Genomic DNA, 23,999 nt, shown 5'->3' with positions numbered 1-23,999 from the left:
ACATGATATAAGGGTTTCCCCGAGAAAAGTTGTTAGACATGGTGGCTAGTATCTTTTGAGGGGGGCCGCAGCCCACAGGTGATTTGACCTAACATGTATATCAGTGTATTTTTCATGTTTTGGTTGGTGATGTTATTATATCACAATATTACTTTGTTGTGTATGCTTTTGGGTATTTTGTAAATATGTTGGGAGGGGTAGCCTGACCTATCTCTTTATGGAAATGTAACATGTTGATTATATAACAAGTAAATGGTATATGTATCCTTTTCCAATAGAGACATGGTAGAGTTGCATGTATTCTTACAGGAATAGTTCAACATTTCAAATGTTTAGCTTTTTGCCCCACTCTCCGGCTCAAGAAAAGGTGACAGAAATCCTTCCTGCAACTGTGCATGCATTTTTAATATAGAAATGGGCAAAGGTCGCGCATCCAGGTTAGCTTAGCTCAAACACTGTACAGTTTATCTTTTGTCCTGCTCCCCTTTACTACCAGTGTTTGACCTAAGCTAACCTGGATGAGAGCAACAAACTTCAGCTGCTGAAGTCCCTCTTGTAAATGAGACTGTTTTTATGTCAATCGGACTTTATTATAAAATAAGAAAAAACATATAAATAAAATGAGCGTGATTGTTGTATAAGAGTGTTTCTCAGGGACGCTCGTGGTGTAGTGGTTAGAGTGCATGGTGGGCTGCCATGCCTGGAATACACTAGGGGAAACCCTGCATCTGGAAGAAAAACACTGAAGTAGAGTGTGTGCCATGGCATGTTCATCATATTTTAGTGTCTCCTGTAAACTTGTGTTCTCTATTTGGTCGTGTAACTGTATATGCACAGTAGCAAAGATGTTTATGGGGGCATTATTGTGCCATCAAAAAATCTAAAATCTATAAATATGTACAGTATGTATTCCTATAGTAAATGACACTACATACCCAGAAAATGAGCTTCAGTACATGATTATAAGTTTTTAATCGTAAAACAGTGCAGCTGAAGCATATACTACATCCTTGATGCATTTGACAATATCATATTCTGTTTCCAGGGGTTTTCAAATTTTAGTTGACAAGAAACCAAGAGTGGAGTTGAGAGATAAGGAAGTGAGTCTGGATCTGCCAAGAGAGACAAAGGTGGACATTGTGAACATTGACAGTGTAGTGATGCTCAATCCAGTCAGCTCAGAGAAAAGCTGCCCTTTCACTGTCAAAATAATGAGAGATTGAACACTGCAGGTTACCACAAGAAAAAGGTCAGAGAGATTGATCTCATTCTTATAGATTGATCCCACTCTCCGAGGAGAGCATTGCAGCATTGATTACTCACACAATGAGTGTATGTGTGTGCCTGTGTGTGTGTGTGCCTCTGTGTGTGTGTGTGTGTGTGTGCGCAACTTCACAAAATTATGTAATTAAGCAAGGAAAGTAAATTGATTATCCAGACTGCAGAACCCCTGATGATAAACAATGCTAAAAACAGGAATGACGAATAAGGAAACATGGTCTGACTATGTTTACTAACTCTCTCAATTAACAATTATCTGAAAATACTGAAATATGGTAAATTAAAAAAATGTAATGGACTAAGGTGTCCAAGCTCTGGAAAGTAGCAGATGAACTCCAGACTATAAATACTTCCACAAGTACAATACTCACCCCACAACTATAAACACATGCAAATTGAAACACTTTCTGGCCGCGAAGCAAATACCATATACACATACACTCACCGGCCACTTTATTAGGTACAGCGGTTCATTTTCTTGTTAACTCATATAACTAATCAGCCAATCACATGTCAGCAACTCAATGCATTTAGACATGTAGACCTGGACGGGACAACTTATTGAGGTTGAAACCGAGCAACAGAACGGGGAAGAAAGGGGTTTTAAGTGACTTTGAACATGGCAATGTTGAGGGTGCCAGGAGGGCTGGTATGAGTATTTCAGAAACTGCTGATCTACTGGGATTTTCACTCTAAACCATCTCTAGGGTTTACAGAGAATGCTCCGAAAAAGAAAAAAATATCCAGTGAGCTGCATTTGTGTGGACGTAAAATGCCTTGTTGAAGTCAGAGGTCAGTGGAGGATGGGCATACTGGTTTGAGATGATAGAAAGGCAATATAACTCAAATAACCACTTGTTACAACCAGGATATGCAGAATACCATCTCTGAACGCAAAACACGACCAACCTTGAAGCAGATGGGCTACAGCAACAGAAGACCCCACCAGGTGCCTCTCCTGTCAGCTAAAAACAGGAAAATTAGGCTACAATTCTCACAGGATCACCAATATTGGACAATAGAAGATTGAAAAATCATGCCTGGTCTGATGAGTCTCGATTTCAGTTGCGACATTCAGAGGGCAGGTTCAGAATTTGGCGTAATCAACATGAAAGTATGGATCCATCCTGCCGTGCACCATCAACCATGCCTTGTTCAAAGTCACCTAAACCCCCTTTCATCCCCATTCTGATGCTCAGTTTGACTTCAGTACATTGTCTTGACCACGTCAAAATGCCTAAATGCATTACATTGCTGCTATGTGATTGGCAGATTAGCTTTTTGTTTTTATAAGCCATTGAACAGGTGTACCTAATAAAGTGGCCAGTGAGTGTATATACTGTATATACACAGTATATCATATACCATGAGACCATGAGGTGGGTACTGGAACATTTTTGATTCAGGGAGAGATCACTACTAAGAATGTCCCCACTGAACTCTGTTGTCTGCCTTCATAATACTATACTGCACATCACACTTTTTTCTCTACAAGACTCAAAGTAAAGGTCACATAGTTCAACAGCTAAACTCACAATCCGATTCATTAATCACAGATGTTTTCTTTTATTATTAGGAACCATGAACTAAAGGCCCAATTAGACAAGAGTAGTACAGTGTTTACAAGTAATGCGCACAGACAACAGACATAACGAGCCAAGCTGATGATGGGCAGAAACATAGTGGAAAGCTTTAATGCTTCCTACCCATGGAGGGAGCCAGAGAGTAACACATTTCATTGAGAGATTTGGAGCCCTGTAGGAGCATACACACCCACACAACATAAACACAGAAGAAAAGCCTCCTGCTAAATATTGCTCTTGGAGTAGGCTTCAGATGTAACACCAACCTTTTTAACATCATTCCCTGCACTATTGGTGGTGACAGTCATTCCCGCCTGCCCCTCTTTTTTTCTAACACACACACACGCACACGCACACACACACACACACACACACACACACACACACACACACACACACACACACACACACACACACATAGCTGCCAGTCTATTTTGATATGCAGATCAAGAAAGTGTAACATATGTGCAGGCAGACATACAAAATTGTGTGTAACCTACACCTATCCCCCTTTCACTGTCAGTCAACGCGCAGCAAGAGCCTGTCCCCCACAAGGTTTCGCTGCCAGGAACCAGACCACAAGCTGTGAGCAAGAAATGTCAGCTGTCATTAAGTGCCGTCACATATCTCACCCAGATATAATAGTTTAGGTGCCCGTTACTAGAAAGGAAACTGAGAGGTAGCGTAGTTTTCAAACTGCAAAATAAATGAAAAGATTTGAGAGAAATATCAATGTTCATAAGACTGCTACAAACTCTCTGCAAAAAAAGTGAGCAAATGAAAACGTGACAGTATTAAACATTTGCACCAACATCGTAATGCATCATGTGTATCCTCTCCCCCACTTTCTTAACGTCAAACTTCACCTCATTCTTTCATACATGAGTTAAAATCATTCAACAATAGCTTTCATCTCAAAATAGAAAACAACCTTGGTTATTACCTAAATGTAATATATTTTTTGGCCATGAACGGTACAGCAAAAAAGCAATGGCCACGTCAACATTCAAAGTAAGTGAAATAAATAGGTTAACTATGCAACACCAAAGGCAGACATCATCTTAATACTCCTTCAAATTCTGACTAATAAGGCGTTAAAGTAGGAGTTCATAATTAATTTGTGTGAAGGTGATGGGAGCAGTGGGTCAGTGTGAATTATTAACTACCAAATAAAAAGGTGTGTGCTGCCAAGCAGATGCGAATAGGTTCAGTTTAAGGTGATTGGGGGAATATGTCACACACAGTTTGGTTCCCATGTACATGTAAGAACAGACAGTAAAACCCGTAAATGAGCATTTATTCATCTAAACACACTGAAGTATAATAAAAGTGTGTCTGAAGTACAGACACACTAATGTATTGTGAAATGCAACAGTTACAGACAACTTTTACCTTCAATTAAAATAATATTCACTACAAATAACCCTACTAATTTTATGCAATCCTGTTTCAATGCAGTAATATTCAGAATAAGAATCAAAGATCATCAGGGCAGGTTACTCTATTCAAGCCCTAGTGGAGCCCTTTTAAGCACTGTATCAATTTATATTATGCACAGTATGAATTAACAGTGGTTTAAGACTACCAAGTGCACAATGCAAAGCGTGAGTGAGCACATGTCATAGCCTGGTCATAGGAGTGTGCCAGGCTCTGCCACACCACACCACGGCTGTGACAGGTCAGTAAGAGTCAGCAGGTATATAGGTCAATCCCCTGGGACTCCTTCAATGGGGACACGTGGTCAGGCTTGTGGATTAGAGAGGAAATTAAGGATCATCCACTGAGCAAGCACTCAACCACAGTCGCCGTGACTCATATACAGTTCCACCCGATGCATTCAAAATGAATATAGAAACATAGTAGATGATCATCGCAATGAGTTTTCCAGAGCCAGGTTTTATGTACAAGCTTTTGACCAAAACACAACTGCCACTGCCTGTGTCCAGCTCTGATCTACAATGCACATTGTATACAGTAAATGAATGTGAATAATCATTCAAACTTGCTTAGGACCTACACATTAGAATAACTTTCAAAAGCTGTAACACCAGTGTACTTGGGTGCTAAGTGGTGCTTTGAGTACCACAATAAGACATACTTATTTCTAGTAGCTATGTTTACCATGTTCACATTTTTTGTTTAGCACGTTAGCATGCTAACATTTGATAATACATTAAGTCCAGCTGAGGTTGATAGGAATGTCATACTGTAGTTATTCAGGTATTTGATCATGTGGTTAAATCCTGAGAAGTAGGACATTTTTCTAAATGTAACCAGATGATGCAACATTGAATATTGACACAAAATGTCATATCATTGCATCAAACAGGTGTTGAGTTATTTCAAAATAGATCAAGGGAGAATATTGGTCAATCAATGTTATTGGTCAATCAATGTTAACAGGCTGATAGAGTTCTCATCCATAGAGTGATGCTGCTAGCATGACTAAAAGACAGTAGGCCTTCATGTTTTTTGGGGTGTTTTGCATGGAAAATGATTAAACAAGCCTAGCTTCATAGCTAACCCTTTAAGCGATTTAAATAACAGTAGCAGTCTACATGTTTCTCCAGCAGATTGTATTGCTGCAGGACAAAAGTGTGTCATCTGCCATTTAATATGTGTGCATCTGCTGTTCTCCGTGGGCTAGGCAGCAGCAGGTCAGGTCATGTTTTCTGCTCTTTATTTACTTCTCCTGTCTATTTCAATTAGTTTCAAATGGGCAGGGAAACAGGTGCCCCCCTTTTGCCAAGCACACAGTGGCCGATAGCATTAGTGGCACTTTCCCGCTTCATAAATAAGACCACTCTAGAAGCACCAAGACATTCAAGTGATCCCACAAGAACAGTTTGTCTGAAGGCATGTTGCTTCTTCTTCTCCAGTGAGTCTGTCACACCCACAGACTGGTGAATGATAATCCAACCCTTTCTGTCACATCTGGTAGGTTTACATTTACGTACTGTTAAGGAAGACACAACATGCACTTTAAGCACATTGTTTTTTTACAGTTCTAGATCTGTAATCGCCTCCACCATGTCTAAATATAACTGAATCTTTAAGGGACATACTTTGGATCCACCTCCTCCATCCCTCAAAGAAGAACAATCTCTCCTAGAGGACAAGAACAATCCAATATCCCGCTTTACACACTTCAGGAGTTTTAAGACACCATTCAAAGGATGACTTAGACAGTTTCCTTCGTTTTTTCTTTTGTAAGCCCTTTAGCGCAGCTCTGCTAGTTTGCCTTGAGAATATTCTAGATGAATTGCAGGGTTCTTCTCTCTGCAGTCATGCTAAAAATAAAATAAAAAGGGAACCAAGGGCAGCAGCACACAGCTAATGAATGCACCTCTCTCTGTGGTCAAACTGTCTAATGCATACAGTATAATAAATCATCTTGTTTGTGTCTTATTTTCACATTCCCACACCACCTGCCTTGGTTGTGCAGTCATGTTTGACTGACTTTCATGTTTTGCACCTTTTTTGCGCTTCAATCAGCATATAGGCGGCTTAATGTCAGCGAGATAATGACACAGAATTCCAGGTTGGGCTGAATGAGATTAAGTCAGATGTATCTTGTCGATAGCAGTATAGTTTCTCTGCAGCAACACACAGAGGATGGGCGGTGCCACCGGGAATTAGCTCACTCCCCTGGACACACAGACAATTTTGGCAAAACTCCTCCGAGGCAAATACAAAAGTGAAACCTTTTAAACATACATCTGTTTTCCTAAATATCAATCAAGCTGCAGCCAAACAACCCCTTTAATACTGTGGTTGGCAGCCAAGCCCAAACAAATCATGTGTCTCGTCGCATATGTCTGTCCCCAGGAAAAGTATATCAGGCTGCCTCCTCTGCCCCTTTTTTAGTTCAAGACGAGTTTCTAATACTCCTGCCAGGCCAATCTGAGGCTTTGAGCCAAGCAAATACAATTCACGTATCTCATATTTGTCTTTTAGACAAGTTGCACAAGCTTTAACGACAGCAAAACCATACATCTACTGATGCTACAATAGCATATATGGGAGAATGTGGTGAATTCCTGGTAGTGACATTATTCACTATTAAAAAAACAGTGTCAGTTAAAGATGAAAGCAGTAACAGGACTGTGGTCATATAAACAAGAAGCTATGAAAGGTCATCTACAAAATTCATTTAAATAAATCACAGTTAATTGTTCATAGTAAGATGCTGATTGAGTAAATGGGTTTTTTAGGGCCTTTACAGTAAATACTATACATTTGACGTGACTTCATAAGTGAATGTAAAGAGAAAGTAATAAGCCGGTTGCCATTTAGGGCTTAACTCATACATTGTCAATCTGTTAATCTGTTATTGATGTCTCAATCTGGCACCTTGTAGTAAGCCAAAGAAAATTGCTTGCTAATGATAATACAGGAATGTATTTGGTGATACATGCTTTGTATGGAGGCTTTTCTTCTTTGCACGGTCATTATAACTATTGCAGTTGTTGATTGAATGATGGAAAGGTGGAACACAACCTGGTCTGTTATGAATGGTTGTCAGGAGATATACAGTAGCAAAGAAAATGCATTTAGTAGAGTAGATTGATCAGACATCTCTGCTGCATTTTTTGTATATTAACAGGTTAAAAAAACAAAAACAAAGGGATCACTAAACCAGCTTTAAAAACAGAGTAACCAACTATAATATACATTTGAGACAAAAAAAAGCCCTGTTTGTGTTGGTTTGTAAAGGAATGTGTTTATAGGAATGCAAGTAGATGACAGTGACCAAGTGGACCCTTAAAGAAAGTCCTTCATTTGTTGTGTCACACCTCCAGCAGCAGTAAACTGCACTGGAAAGTGGAGCCCTGGTGTTTTCACTAATGGAGGCAGTGGGAGGACCATCTCTCTGGTTGATTGTAATGGTCCTCAGGCTGGTGTTGTTATTCTTGTCAGGCCACTTCTCAGCGCAGCAGCCCAGGACCTCACCAACTGATCTGGTCATCTCCACTGCTGCCCGACAGCTGCAGCACTGAGAAGATTACCATGGGGTTAAATGTAATATCTGAGCGATCAGTGAGCTTTATCTCTTTCATTTTGTCTCTCAATCTCTCGCTCCCTTTCATTATAGCTCTCCTTCTCTGTCGGGCTGTATTTGGGTTTCCCTGACACACAACTGCATGTCTCCATTCCATAATCTCACATTGGTGTTGCCAGCCTTTTAGTATTTGCAGCCTTTGAGCATTGCGTACGCTAAGCTAACCCCCTCCCTTTTGTTAATGCCAGTGTTGGGGAGTAGTCACATCATGCCTGTGGTGCTGTGAGAAAGAGAGCCCGAGTACCGATGACGTGGGTGAAGTGATGTGTTGAGACAGGAGTGCCCAGTAGCACAGTCGGGATAACTATTCCGCCCCATCTCTGGCTCTGACAGTGAGGATAGACACAGCACTGCCAGGGGCACCCAGTGCTAAAGCTTGTTAGCATAGCCACTAGGCCTAGAAGATGATGAAGTTCTGAGAAGGTGATTAGGCCAATGCTGAGGTCTCTTGAAGGCTTCAAAGCACTTTCGCTCAAAAGGTAGGAGATGAAGGGCATTTGAAGATAGAACCACAGAAAGGAACTGGAGAGGTAATTCAAGTTCAATGTGGTCACTGACTGTGCACCTAGATAGTCTTCCATCAAGAGAGCTGCTGCCGGTGCAGGCATGGCTTGGAACAGGTGGAGGTTGATCTCAAAGACATCTCATGAAAAATGAACACTTGTGGTGCACCCTAGGCAGATAAGGCCGTCCAATGCAATCCCAGTGGAAAAAGGCACCATGCAGTCATCGTAGATTTGCCTCTCACCCTTTTCTATTTCCTGTGATTCTCAGGTTTAGAAACAGAAAAAACAATGCCAGCAATCAAGTTTCAAAAATAAAAAATAAAACACCACAAACTAAGACTGATATGTTAAAGCAGTTATGGGAGATTTGCCCTGGATCTCCCAGCAGGTCTGTGATATACAGCAGTTTTGACCAAGTGCGTGCAACTCCAGCTCAGTATGAGTCAAGAGCCTGCTACCAAACACAAAGGTTCCCAGAGATGAGAGTGAGTGGCATTTAAGCCTCAAAATCAGCGAGCCATCTGTGCAGGGTGCCACATAATCTCAACAGGAAGCAGTCACTGCCGTACATCACGTCATCTTCGTGTCTTCCTGTCGACCATAGTGCGGTAACAAACAGAATTTTTTTTTACCAGTAATGTGGCAAAAGGAAAACAATGCCTCGTGTAATTTAAGCAGAGCGTGTACCGCCTCATTAGAGATACAGGATTTAGGTGGAAAACCTTTGTCTCACTATTACAGTCCCTACAACGCTGATATAATTATCAGACAGAGTCAAAACTGGCATTTTCTCAGTTTAATCATCCGAAAAGGCTTACTAGTCTCAGATGACACTTATTTGTGTGGATTGGATCTTTTACAATGGTGCTCTGGGGTTAAGCACCTTACTCAAGGGATCACTACACTCCCTCAACACGGATTAGAAAACACTCAACTATTAGCTCCTTCCTCGAGACCCCATCACACACACACACACACACACACACACACACAGACACACACACACACGGAAACACACTAGTCTCACTGTCTCTGTCTCTCTTTTTCCCTTTGTGTATATATCACCTCTTATAAATAATCTGTTTTGTTGCATGCAGGGGTTTTAAAACACTCGCCTTGCCCTTGCTGCTAGATCAACGGAGCGCAGACTGAATCAAGAGGGCTGAATACCCGTGTTGCAATGTCAACTGCAAGTGATTCAACCAGAAGTAAATGCCAATTCAATCTATGTGTCAACAAGCAAGCAGTCTCCAACTAAGGCCAGTCGACAGGAAGGAGAGGAAAGCAAACGGAGGGAGTGGAGCAGAGAGAAGGGAAGGTACATGTGTTAGTCCATCCTGACTATAAGTGAAACAAGAGAGACAAGACAACAAAACAACCACAATGTCCCACAATGAATCTCAAGCGGAAGAACATTTTGTGTCTGGCAAATCACCTATTTGCATAATGTTAGAGAACAACGAAGTATCTGCAAAGACGCTGACATAAAATGAGATATCATACGAGCCAACAATACAATATTTCATAAAAATCCTGTTTTTGGCATACTGGCAGTTTTACAGTGAGGGGAGTCAGGATCACACAGATCACCCATTAAATGCATTTGAAGAGAAGAGGAGTGTGAAGTACCATGATGTGTGTGGGGGTGTCAATGCAGTATGTGAGTGTGTATGTGGGTGTCTGCAGAGCTGGAAAATGTCTTACTTCAGAAAACACCAGATGCTACCATTACATTAGCATTCTAAAATGGTTGTCAGAAGCATGGTAAATTACTCAACTACACATGCACATATGTTTTGTATCTGTATATTAAACAAAAAAACAACATAATCCTTTTTTTAACAGTCAACTTACAAATAATGCAATAATACAATAATAATATTACTCAAGTAATACTGTGTGTATGTCTGTTAGTTCCCAGTATTCTGTTTCCGTGGGTGTGAATGAATGCATCCTGGCATTTGCAGCATTTGTAAGATGCATATGGGCGTGTGAATCTGAATTCTTATACCAATACTTTATGTGCTCTAGCTTCTATGATCACTCAGTACATGCATCATAAAGGAATATGGAAGTATTGAAAGGCGGCAAGCAGCTGATTAAGAAGGGTAGGGTGTTTGTACAATCTTTGGGAGTAGCCAGGCTGAGCGTGGCAGGCTTGGATGCATGATGCCGTCAGCCATCTGGCTTTGGATGGGACTCCTAAGGGAGACACAGGCTGGTGCCAACCTTCAGAAAACACTTCCAACATGTTTGAGAATGAGGATAACATGTTCTTCTATACTGTGGAGCTTTGTTCCTGCAGAGCTGTGACACATTCACAATTACTACATGTCCTGCACATGATTTCTGTATGCAGTGCGTCTTCAAGGACACACCAGTCTTGTGCTATCTGTATGAATGGAAAAATATTAAATAATTACAGAATTTTCAACTATTTGCAAAATGCCTTTAATGTTTTCAATTTAACTGTAATATTTACTGTAATCCCCGGTGTAACTACAGACCTCCCCCCCTATCTCTCTCTCTCTCTCTCTCTCTCTCTCTCTCTCTCTCTCTCTCTCTCTCTCATGACATCGTAAGGGGCTTTTCAGACAGGGGCTAAAAAAAAAACAATATGTATATGTAGCCTGAAACAATAATGTTTTTTTAACCACTACACCAAGAAACTGTTTCTAATATAACCCCTAATTGCAATTTTTAACCTGAAAATTTGCATCAAAAGTTACCTATAAGATATGAATTAAATCTGTGTGGACAACAACATGCCCCATTAGTATGAATAGAGGTTCATATGATTGTGAAAGATAAATGTTGTGCTATACAATGCCATATCTGCAATTTCTCATTATCAACATTTCATTGTGCATTAATCATATGGTTTACAGTCTCATGTTCTACGCTCATAAAACTGAACCAATATAGAATGTAGTTACTGCAGACAGTGTTACAGACTGTTAGAAGGTCTCCCTTTGCACAGTCTCTGACTGTAATTGCTTTTTCACAGCTGAACATATTACAGAATGAGACTGCCTGTGTGTGTGTGTGTGTGTGTGTGTGTGTGTGTGTGTGTGTGTGAGAGAGAGAGAGAGAGAGAGAGAGAGAGAGAGAGAGAGAGAGAGAGAGAGAGAGAGAGAGAGAGAGAGAGAGTGTCCTGTAGGTGCCTATATCTTGCTTTTACCCTACAGTGGGATGACCCTATGCTGGTAAAGGTGACGATGAAAATTAGTAGGAAAATAGTTGATGTAAAATAATAAGTAATTTGTAGGTAATAATAACTGTTTATTTATAGAATATATAGCCCTTATCCTGAAACTAAAAGTTGCTTTACAAAAACTAAGAAAACAGTAAATAAGTTGTGTGATGTAAACAACAACTAATTCAGACAGAGGCCTTATTTCACCTTTATATTGTTTCTGGCAGAACAAATCTTTGTGACCGAGGACAAGACCCAGGGGCGCAGATTAACTTCACTTTGCTGACACATTACCAGGGTATTCTAATAGTAAACACTACAGACATTTGTCTTATTGATTCACTAATATATGTGATTGTAAAATTTCAAACACAACCTGCTCCCGACGCAAAGCCCAACCGACACCTGCAGTAAAACATGCACCTGCACGTATGCATTTCTCCTGCACACACACACACTGGAATCAACACACACTGACCTTATGTGGCACGTGGAATCAAACACAGCTCTCTCATCGCTCCACACTTCATGAACTATTTATAATGTTCTCCCTCATTGAATTATTGATGGGCTATGTTTTCTGTTCCTCAACACTTTTTCTACAGTTCTGAGAGAAATTCTGTCCTCTTACTAATGATCCACTCACAGCCTCTGTCTTTTTACGAACAGGGCACGCCTGCCTGCTATATCATAATAATAGACACACAGACTCTGATCAGTGTTCCTTTCTGACCAGCAGTGGGGAAAAAAATGTCAGGCAATGGGTGAATAATGTTATAGTGAGACTGCTGGGAACCTAAACATAATGAATTGTGTCAAACACACCTCCACCTATATTTAGAGTCAAGAAAAGCTAAGGCATTGCTGCTTCTGTAGACAGAAGTGGTCAATGTTAGCAGAAGGAGAGACAGAAAGACAGAGCTATTCAGAAATGAGGAATGACCTGCAGTGTGCTGTAAATCAGACTGAGCAGCAGACACTCTGGTTGGTGAAAACATGTTATGTTCTATTTCAAAACCAAACTCTGGGGAGACGACAATGACACAAGGTTGGTTTTAATCTCCTTGAGAAGCGTAATGGGGGAGGAAACTACCAAAACAAGGACATCTTATTTACTCAGAACCACACATGACTTTCAGCACTAATTGATGTGAAATATTGTGCAACGTAAGACACACTTGGCCTCCTCTCACTCATTATCTCATATTCTCACTCTCTCCTTCCTCCTCCTCTTTCGCAATCTATCACCTCTCTCCTTTCTCTCCTACTCCGTTCTTCCACTCATTCTGGCACAAACCCGGGCAATCGACGTCTCATCGCAGATTATAATGGGGCTGACTATTTTTTCTTCAAACAATTTTATGGGACAAAGCAGCACAATTTGTTCAGAATGAATTATGCATTGTGTCGCTCATGGGGTGACAGAAAATGTTTTTTCTTGAATATTTCCAGTATTTTTCAAGATTTTACAGAGGTTTTTTTCAAATATTTGGACAGTTTCATAGGCCAGTATTTTCTTGTGTCCAATGAAAAAATAACCTGATGACATTCACACATTATAGCAACTGTAGGTTAACCACTTATTGCTTTGCACCACTTTCTATTAATGGAAGCTTTCCTGAGCTGTCATTGCCACAGGACGCCATTCTGTAAATTGCTGGTGGAAAACATCAACATTTAGATAGGTGGGGTCATGTAATTCAAAGCAAAATCAGATTTGTAAATTTTGAAGAAAAAAAATTACAATAATAAATTAAATTGTTAATACATTTAAATAAAAAAATGTAATAGCAACTGGGCCTGTGTTTTATATTTGTTTACCAACAGCAATACGAAGAAAATATCAAAACCGATTCTATTGTCCTTAAGGTTTGTGTAGCTAGTTTCTCACATAATCACTAAATCACATTAATGGGCTGCAACGTTGCTCTGGGTAAGATCACTACAAACTCACTAGAGGATAAACTCTGCAACTGAAAGTCCAAAAACATAATGAAATTAACTACAATGGTCTGGTAGGACTAGGCTTATGAAAACAGGGTGCAGAATTACAAATCTCCCTTGGGAGACAAAGAAGGGCAGGGAAAAATCAGAAACGGAGCAACAGAAAAGTTTGGATATATAAGGAGAGGATGGGGAGGAAGGAATGTGCAAAACATCATGTCCAAATGGATCTCTCAACCACTTTGGAACGACCGACCTGTCAGCTCACACGGAAATGTCAACTTAAACTGTTCACAGGTTTGGAAAGAATGCACTTCATGCATGGATCGAGTTGTGGAATGTAATCGGCAGAGCAGAAACGCCCCCAATAACAGAGTTTCTCATGAAAGCAGAGGAATGGCGGTCTGAAAGTTTGTGTAGACTCTCAGCATATTAGCAGCCAAGCATGAAAGGGACGCCTGACAAACAACTTATCTCTCTCCGTTTCCATAGCAATCTATGAATGGCCTAAGCTAGTGCCTGTGACAACCAGATGCCTAGGAAGACAAGGCTGGCCCATAAAAAGCCAGAGCTCTGCGGAAAGCCTGTTATTACTGCTATCATTCAATTGGACTTGATTTGCATAATTAAACTCTGTTATTGCCTGGCTCTGGAAAGCCACTGCAAGTCCCTGCTCTTACCGACTGAGTGACTGAGGACAAGGGGGGCACTTAAGGGAGGACTATCGCCTCAGCAGACCACTGGATGTGGCTAATCAATACTAAGATTAGCCATTAAATTGAAGTAGATAAGGCAGCGTTTCCTGGAGATTGGTCATACATTTCGGTGCAGCTCCTGGGCAGAGCACGCACTGATGGGGTGAGTCACAGCCTGGACTTCACTGTGCTAACTACATGAAAGGCCATGACAGAGCAGAACGGAGCAGGTCCTAACTGAGAAACATAGTTAGAAGAATGAGATAAAAAAATAATGGACCTTTCTTAGAAAATACTAAAGAAACAATAAAACCAGACACTCAGAGAAACATCAAACAGAGGCAATTGTTTACCATTTGTTCGCACCTGAAGCCAAATACTCAATTCAGGCGCACAGGAATCCAAACGGAAGCTACTTACTCCAACACAATGCAGAGGGTCAAATACGACGATAACAAGACAACCCATTCAACTGCACTATGACACAGAATTTTGCACAGAAGCACGCCAATAAATAATTTAATTTAGCGAATCCATTGTCCTGAAGCTGCTGCAGACCACTTGAGACTTTGTTACACCCAGCTGGAAGCCAAACAGATCAAATCAGAGTCTTACCTCGACAAGATGTGGAGTTGGATTGAATCCACACATGTTGCACACTTGTTGGTGGCACTGTGTGCAGGTGTTGTAGTTGGGTTGTTCTGCTGTGTTGCCGATGTTGAGGTTTGTCTTGCAGAGAGGACAACAAGCATTGCGCTTAGAGGAGGCTGGGGGAGCGTGTGGTTGTTGCTGCGGACCAGGAGCCCGGGGCCCTTGATGTGCAGCAGGCTGAGGTCCTGGAGGTTTACTTGTCCCAGGCCCTGGCCCTGGACCAGCAGGCCCTCCTGGTTTTGGGGCAGGTTTTGGCGGCGGCGGCTGTTGTTGTTGGGGTTGAGTTGTCTCAGATATGAGAGTACTGGCTTGGTTTAGGAGAGAAGCACCGAAGCCAAACAACTTCCCAAAGGTCTGCTCGGGTGGTGGGGGCTGTCGAGACGGGGAGCTCCCAGCACTGCGGGTCTGGTCTTGGCGGGGGTGCTGGGGTTGGTGGGCGGGAGAATTGCGGGATAAATCGGGCTGGGAAGGGGCCTTGGCCATGCCAGGGAGAGGGACTGCCCCTGGAGGCAGCTTTGCGTGTTGCTGCCCCGGGCCTGCTGGACCAGTCTGTTTGGTAGGGCCCGGTGCTGGATGGGCCTGTGGTGGAGGCTGCGTCTGAGGAGGGGTGTGTGTCTGGGGTGCAGGCTGGGTCGAAGCATCAGGTTTAAGTTCTGGTTTGGCGACATGAGAAGGAGAGTGGATCTGTTGCTGACTTGTGGAGCGTGGCGTAGTCATGTCCATCCCCAATGCCCTCTGCATCTGACAGTTCAGACAGAGCCACTCTTGGACCTGTGAGAGAAAAAGATAAAAAATAAGACAATGTCCATGAGCTACAGTATTTAGTATTCATCTCCAAAGCATATCAATAGCTGTGCAGATTAAAGACAAAAATAAATAGTAGTAGTACATAAAGATATTGAGTACCATGTTTGTACATCTAGGTTTATGATAACTCCTGGCACATAAGACAGCGACTTGTTGTTTTTGTACACATAAAGCAAACAAAACGACATTTTAATTGATGAGCTTAAGAGGAGCTAATTATTGTTACTTTTGGACAGAGCTAGGCTAGCTGTTTCCGCCTATTTACAGTCTACATGCTATGCTAAGCTAACTGGCAGCTGACGGTACCTTCATATTTACCGTATAGACACAACAATGACATAAATCTTGAATCTATCTCTTGGCAAGAAGGAAAACAATTTTGGTAAGACTTTACATTAAGTAGACACTCGTCAGCATTAATTGATGCTTAACTAATGCCCAGTTCATCCTGAGTTAATGTAAGACTCATGTAAGACTCATGGAGGACTCGGTCATGAATGAATGGTTACTCCATCAGTAACTAATCAGAAGTCAGTCTTAATTAGAGACTGAGTCTTTAATGATAATTGCTAACTAAGCCATACAATACAGATTAACTCAGACATGTTTCTTAAAATGTATTAATACTATTAATTAATTAATTAATTAATTAATTACCATCATTGAAAATCGTGAAATTGAAGTCCCATATGTCAACAATTAATTAATAGTTATGTGTCCCGCTAAGTAAAGTCACAACATTATGATATATTTATAGAGATATCTTTTTTTATAAATACAGTAACTTGGTTGTGGTGTTTGCATTCTCTCTGCATTTCTTTCCTGCACTTCTACGGGATGCTCCTCTGTCCAAAGAGATGCAAGTAACATGAACTCATGCATTTCTAACTTGCCTGTGGTGTGAATGTGAACACGAGTGTGTTGGTCTGTTAATGTGACCAACTGGCTGCCTTCCCTGCCCCTCATCCAATGCAAGCTGGGATAGCCTCCAGCCTGCTCTCAGTATGAAAAACTGATGATTGAATGGAAGAATAATTGTGAATTATGTAAAATATCTTATTGACAGAGGATTTAGGCATCCCAGTGCCTCCGCATGAGCATTTATTGGTAAAGATAATTTGCCCATAAACAACTGCTTAATTAATTAATGTGACAGATGGGGTGAACTCAATAAATCATGGCTGCCCCTAAATTTGACCTTCCCTTGCTTTTTGTCTGTATCTGTGTGTTTCCTTCCTTTCTGCCTTCTCTTACATTTCCTCTCATTACAAATGTTCCCTTCCTCATTAAAATCCTACCTACATTCTCCTCTTGTAACTCATGCTGTTGTCATTTTCTTTATCTTCTCTGTTGTTATATTTCTGCATCACATGGGCATATAGGAGGAAGGTGAAAGTCAGAAAGAGGCCCAGGTGATGGCACATAGCCATACGTGGTAATTGGCATCCTGGTGCTTTGACAGCTGCCACACTATTGTAGCTGTCTTGGATTTGTGGTCATTACATAATGCCTTAATGCATTATAAATGCAGTCAGGGAAAGGTTGTGCGAGGGTTGGGGCTGAGTTGGAGGTCTTGGGCACAAAGAGCAAGGTGGGAGGCCTTGCTGCCGGCTTTTTCCTTTATACCCTTGGGTATAAATTCCCTTTAAGCCTGTAAAGGTGGATTCATAGATTGTAGGTTGGCCTCAGCTCAGAGTTTCTAGTACTCTGAGAGAGTGCCAAAGCTAGGACTGAGAATGCAGCAAGATCTCTCTTCTATTCTGCTGTGAACTAAAATGTCTCTGTGAGCCTGTGGCCATGAGAGATTGATTCACGCACAAGCTCACAACCAACACATCTATGGCCTGCATTTCACAGTTTATTAGAGCTGCTCAAAACATTGCCAATCAAGTACAATTTAATTCTACAATATTATTTCAACAGCGACACCGTTTTTAGATATACCTACATAATTAAAATGTTACAATGACTGTGTGCTAATATTACTGTATCAAATAGTATTGACGATGAATTTCAAGAAGACAGTAATATTTAAAACATCCTCCATCAATATGTTTGGCTCTAGTGATTGTGTACTGATTATATGCTGAATGGGGCAGCATATGTAATTGTTCTTCTGCTTATTTATAATGTTTTAATTGCAAACTGCTATTGACTGCCTGGAGCATTGTTCTATTTATTAAGTGTTACAGTTTGAAAAATAAGCAACAGTTTAACTACATATAGGTCACTGAACCTACTTGTATAGTATTCATCCACATATTGCAAAACTCTAACTCGCTGTTCTGCTTTGACTTTGAGTTTAACAAGAAACACTGCTTAAACAGTAACTCAACTCCAGCTGATTACATCTAAATTTGCCATAGCCTGGTAATCAGATTGAACTGCCCATTTGTTTCACTTCATTAATCATTAACATTTATTCACCATTTGAATTACTGAGAAAATCAAGATGTGGGCAATGATTTGGAGGTCTAATTTTGCTGGTCTCCGGTGTTAAGAAACATTAAGAAAGTGATATATAAATTGACTTGGTGTGTCCAGTATGCCCTGACATTACCATTAGGTCTGGCTAAAGGTGCAACATAGCACACGTCAGACAACAATGGTATAGACATTATAGAAAGAAGTACAGTTACCCGGATCACTACCTACATCGCTGATCGGTTCAGCAATTCCAATAGATAATAATTTCTCCTTCGGTGAAAGGCATAGAACCAGCTGACATTGTGCAGGCTCCTTACATGTATGGTCAAGCTCTTCCTGACTTTAAAAATCTTATTGAACTAAATTTCAACTTATTATTATTCTAAGATTATTTTGAAGGGGTCATCATCATCATCTTCAACCGCTTATCCGAAGTCAAGTCGCGGGGGCAGCAGCTTGAGCAGGGAACCCCAAACTTCTCTTTCCCCGGACATCAACCAGCTCTGACTGGGGGATCCCGAGGCGTTCCCAGGCCAGAAAATCAGCTTCAAACACAAACATTAACTGCTCCTAGCAACTGATTACACTGATACAAGGTCTGTTGTAGGATGTCATCAGGACAGATATGTTATCTGATAAGTAAGAGAAAGACATATGAACTCCCCCTCCTGAACAGAAATCAGCTAACAGCCAATCAGCTCACATGAACACAATGTCAGGTTGAATGAACAAAGTAAAAAGCAACTCAGTCTGATTATCACGCTACTTGAAACTGTGAAGCACTGCTTTCCATGTTGGTCTTATGTTACCGGGCGGCCACATGCTTACAGATTTGTTAAGGTCCCCCTGAGAAATGTAGCTAAGCCCCAGTGGTTTAACTTATCACCTTGCTGCAGTGGGCACTGTGACGAGGTGCAACAGTCAGTCATTAGTGATTCAGGGTGAGGTCAGAGGTGAGACAGGCATTTAAACACTTGCTTTTCAGCCTGCTTTAAAGTAACTATATAGTGCCAAGACACCATAGGCTATTTAATGATATGACTGAGATATAATTTGAATTATTTAATTTTAAATATTATTGAATATTACGCATTGACCAAGGCCTCTGGTGTATGTCTCTTTAACATTGCCATTCAAAATTGCCCTGTTCAGTGTTCACTGCTTTAAAGTATTATGTAACCACTCCACCTACCTTACATTATAGTGTGTCTCTAGTCAGTCATTTAAGTCATTATAGACAGAGTATGTCACAGGCTCAGCAGCATTGTAGCCTTGTGCTTGGCCTCATATATAAGGAGCGATGAGGCCACGGTTTTAACTGTAAATCAGGGGGAACTGAGGGGTGAACCCCTGGGGAAATTCAGAGTAATTTGCACAGTGAAATAAGCCAACACCGGAGCAACACAACACTATCCAGCATGAGACTCCCCATCCACTCATAAGCAGTATCTTCTCTTTCCATCACTATGATTGTATTTGAGTTTTTTCTCCCAATTAAAGTTGGGATAATCATATTAAGCCCATTGAAAAATACAGTCCAAGAAAACAAAGAAAGCAGCTGTGGGGAGGGCAAGCTGCTATTTATCAATTTCATCGAGTCTCTACTTGCCTCCGCCTCATTCCTCTCTTCATCCCCCTTGTTATGAGGCAATCATGTGGATCTTTATGAAATCTGATCTGTATCAGCGGGGAAAAAAACAAGCACACTGCACACTGGGTCTCCTGGTCTCCTCTGTTGCAACCCTCCATCTTGTTCTCATTCTCCCACCTTTATTTCTCCTTCTTATCTGCATCTCTCACATCACATCGCTCCCTCTCACTCTCTTCCTCTGTCTCCATCTCATTTTGATGGCTCTCAACTCGGCCTTTCTTTCACTCCAATTCCCACCTCAGCTTGCTAAATCTGAGTATTTATCTGTGTGTGTGTGTGTGTGTGTGTGTGTGTGTGTGTGTGTGTGTGTGTGTGTGTGTGTGTGTGTGTGTGTTTATGTGTGTGTGTGTGTGTGTGCGTGTCCAACGGTATAATACACGCCCAAAAAGGTCAGAAATTGGGACTGGAGCCCACAGTTCTGTGAGAACTCAGCGTCTGCCAACAGGATGTTCATGCACCGCGGCTTCATGAGGAACAACCACTTGCTGCCAGAAATAGAACCTTTTAGCAGCATGTGCCCGCAGAGACTTGGATGTGGATCAAAGAAAGAGAGCAAAGCCTCCTTGGCAACACAAACACATGTTTACATTTAGAATTCTTTATGCTGATTTGGGTAAGATCGGATGCTATTCATCGTATTAACTAGGGCTCCGACAAACTATTATTTTCAATGGTTTTGATTTTCTTGATTCTTTATTTCAAATTTTTATAGCAAAACCTTATGTCTTCAGACATCTCCTATTGTTCAGCCAACAATTTGAAACCGTTGAGATGTTATGTTAATTATCACATAGGTCAAAGAAAAGCAGCAATTCCTTACATTTGAGAAGCTGCAAATATAGAATGTTTGGCATTTTTGTACATGATAACATGATGAGCTGAACAAAGTTCAAATGTTTTCCAACATCTAAAATTGCATGACATGCGGGAAACTCTCTCTGCTAATGAAGATCAAGTGATGTGATCAAAGGCTTATATGGTCATAACCAAAAATGTCAGTGAGTTGCAATTGATGTAACAGCATCAGAAAACAGAGTCATTCCCTGTTTTACAATAAAAACGTTTTTTTTTAAACATTGGTCAAAAATTGTGCAAACATCACTGGCCTAAACAACTGTCTCGTAACCTAATATGATGCAATAAATCACAACAAGTGTGAGGAATAGATGACATCACTGACTGTTACAGGGTGAGGTAGAAGGATGTCTCTTTTCGTCTCTTCACACAAACAGACAGACAGACAGACAGACAGACAGACAGACAGACAGACAGACAGACAGACAGACAGACAGACAGACAGACAGACAGACAGACAGACAGACAGACAGACAGACAGACAGACAGACAGACAGACAGACAGACAGACAGACAGACAGACAGACAGACAGACAGACAGACAGACAGACACACACACACACACACACACACACACACACACACACACACACACACACACACACACACACACACACACACACACACACACACACACACACACACACACACACACACACACACACACACACACACACACACACACACACACACACACACACACACACACACACACACACATTAAAAGATTTATGGCTGCACACATCACACAGGTGCCCAAAGTTTTAAATGTTGCGTTAGCTGACAGGTGTGAGACATCATACACACTTTCATTGCTTGGGAATGCTGGGCGAATAATACACTCACTGAATCAAACTTCAACCGAGCAAGAATTTTGGATGAAGGAAGACACTCTTTCTGGGATATGACAATGCAGTATCACCAGTGCGTACAGCGCTGAGCACTGCAGTTTGGGGATCAGGATACTTGGAATGCAGTGGTTTATCAATTCCTTGCAAATGGGGCCAAGATACATTGGAATTCCTCTCAATGCCTCTCTTTCTCTCCCCCTCTCTCTCTCCCCCTCTCTCTCTCTCTCCCTCTTTCTGTCAATATTTTTGCAAATGTTTGTTCACGTTGTTTATTGAATGTTTCTACCAGACTTAGGACTCTGGAAATTAGCACAAGAGTGATGAGGTTTAACATTATATCTTGATATGAAGTAATGCTGAGAAATACTATAGTGCAACCATTTAACTTGATAATTTTTTTCTTTTGTGGTCATAAGATTTGCAATGACTTACAAAAAACTCAACCAAAAGAAAATGATATGGATTAAAACATATTAGTATGCCTTAAAAGCAAGTGAAATAAGCATGTCTGACTGAAAAGAAGAATGTAGACTTTAAAACATTCAATAGATGCCAACTGCAAAACTCAATCCCTGCCTGAAGCATTGGCAGAATAAAAAGACACAAACAAATCCCTGAAATACATCTCACAAGGTGCAGAGCTGCCAAGAACATAATTGGCAAACCACCAAAAGACACCATGTTGGAGAAAGTGAGCTTTCATCATTTCTTTTTGTATTACATAATCTAACGTTGCGAACGGGCTAGCACACTACATTTTAACGGATTGACAAGGTGATGTGATGATTCCTATTATTCCTTGTGCTAGAGAGCACAGTCCAGCTGGCTGTAGCAGGCTGGGACTTTAAATGCAGTGAGTTATAGTGTAATAATTAAACCAGTGTCCCAGATTTAGTCTCTGGCAGTTCTCGATGCAAAATATTTTGGTGTATGCAAAATTTCAGCATGAAGTGTCTCAGCTGTATTTCTGACCCAGTTCATACTGTTTGTCCACTTCAAGTCACAACCCGTTCCTAAAACCTGGTGCACTGTGTAAAATACTGTCAGAAAATTGAAAAAACATATATCCTATGTGATATGCATACGAAAGGATTTAGAGTAAATGGGATTATATTTCTAAAACTTTTTAGTGTTTTATCAATAAAGGCAAAATACAGACGGACACCCACACCTCAGAAAGATAGCCCCTCTATCTCAGGAAGATAATCATTTAAAATCATAGAAAAAAAGAATAAAAGCACAGTTGTCAAGGTCAGCCGTTTACCATATACGTATCTGACCCCAACAAAACTTGAAGTTAAGCAACAACGCCATTTCCAAATATGAAACATTTGACATTTTTGCAATGGGTGAAATCTCCAGAAATCCTCTCCTGATTCTCTACACCCATGGCCACCCATGCCAGACTTCACTAAACAGTTAACTTATCCCCATGTGCATGATTTACACCCATGGCCACCCATGCCAGACTTCACTAAACAGTTAACTTATCCCCATGTGCATGATTTTTGTGAGAGATCCATGTAACAATTGATTTTCACTTTGCCGGATTTGAACACGGTTGAATCTCTCGTTCCTCATAATGGAAAGTTAGAGGAGGATTAGTGATGTCTGAGGCTAAATATTTGTATTAATTTGAGGGGATTAGGAAGCCGGCCCTGGCTCCCTTGACGTATAATGGATTTATCTTTCAATGATATGACCCAGTCATTTCAGTGCACATTTATTTTAATACATTTTTCACTTTTTTACTCAGTTATTATTTGCAGTAATATAGAAATATAGAAATATCAGACCATCGAAAATTTTAGAAATGTTAACGTGGTCCCTTATAATCTGCGAGCTTTATAACAACTGCAGGAGCTCTCACTTTGAGGCAAGCAGTAAACTCCTGTAGAGAGTTTTCAAGGTAATCACAGGTTAAACTTCCAACTAAGATACCATACAGTTGAAAAATTAATAAGGAAGTTAACTTATGACACTATCGACAGCTTGTTGTCCCAGGTTCATGTTACTGTTGCAGCTTGAGAAAATCAATGTTGGTCCTTGGGAAGTCAAACTGAGGACTGACTCATACTAGCTGCTAGTCACAGTGAAAACCCCTCTTTTACACAAAGAGTGCTTGAAAGCTATTTCAAGGCTACACTCAAACTTCTAAATGTACCTTTAAAAGATAACGTTGAAGCAGCAATACCTGATTTGTTTCTAACGCTTTGGGCAGAAGAACAAGCTATAAACATGACATTGACATTATATCATCAAGTTGTTGTGGCTAACGTGTTGGCAAACTATTGCCTCCAGCGGACACAGAGCAACAGTAGTATTCATTTGGAATTGGTTTAGGGCCACTTCCCAAATCTAAATCCAATATTAACTCTGCCTTTGGCTTTATTTTGGTCTCCATCAACTCCTGCGGGAAATATCTGGCTCATCAGTTGCTAAATGCAACACCAGCTAGTAGCTAACATTGTCTTTCTGCAGTTTGGTGCT

The 23,999-nt window shown here is 40.8% G+C and overlaps 1 protein-coding gene across 1 annotated transcript in view; it reads right to left on the bottom strand.

Moving 5' to 3' along the window:
• The window catches only part of bsnb (bassoon (presynaptic cytomatrix protein) b), a gene marked incomplete at both ends in the record, with an annotated part of 83,376 nt that overhangs the window by 46,597 nt on the left and 12,780 nt on the right, over positions 1–23,999 (bottom strand). The window contains one exon of the mRNA XM_080025437.1: positions 14,883–15,689. Within this exon, the coding sequence (XP_079881563.1) occupies positions 14,883–15,689 (807 nt within the window). The remainder of the gene's footprint in view (positions 1–14,882; positions 15,690–23,999) is intronic.

This window comes from Ammodytes marinus (genome assembly GCF_949987685.1).
Source record: "Ammodytes marinus genome assembly, chromosome: 4".
In the NCBI taxonomy this organism is placed as follows: domain Eukaryota; kingdom Metazoa; phylum Chordata; class Actinopteri; order Uranoscopiformes; family Ammodytidae; genus Ammodytes; species Ammodytes marinus.
Note: the sequence above shows the minus strand (reverse complement) of the source record. Positions and strands in the feature narration are given on the sequence as shown.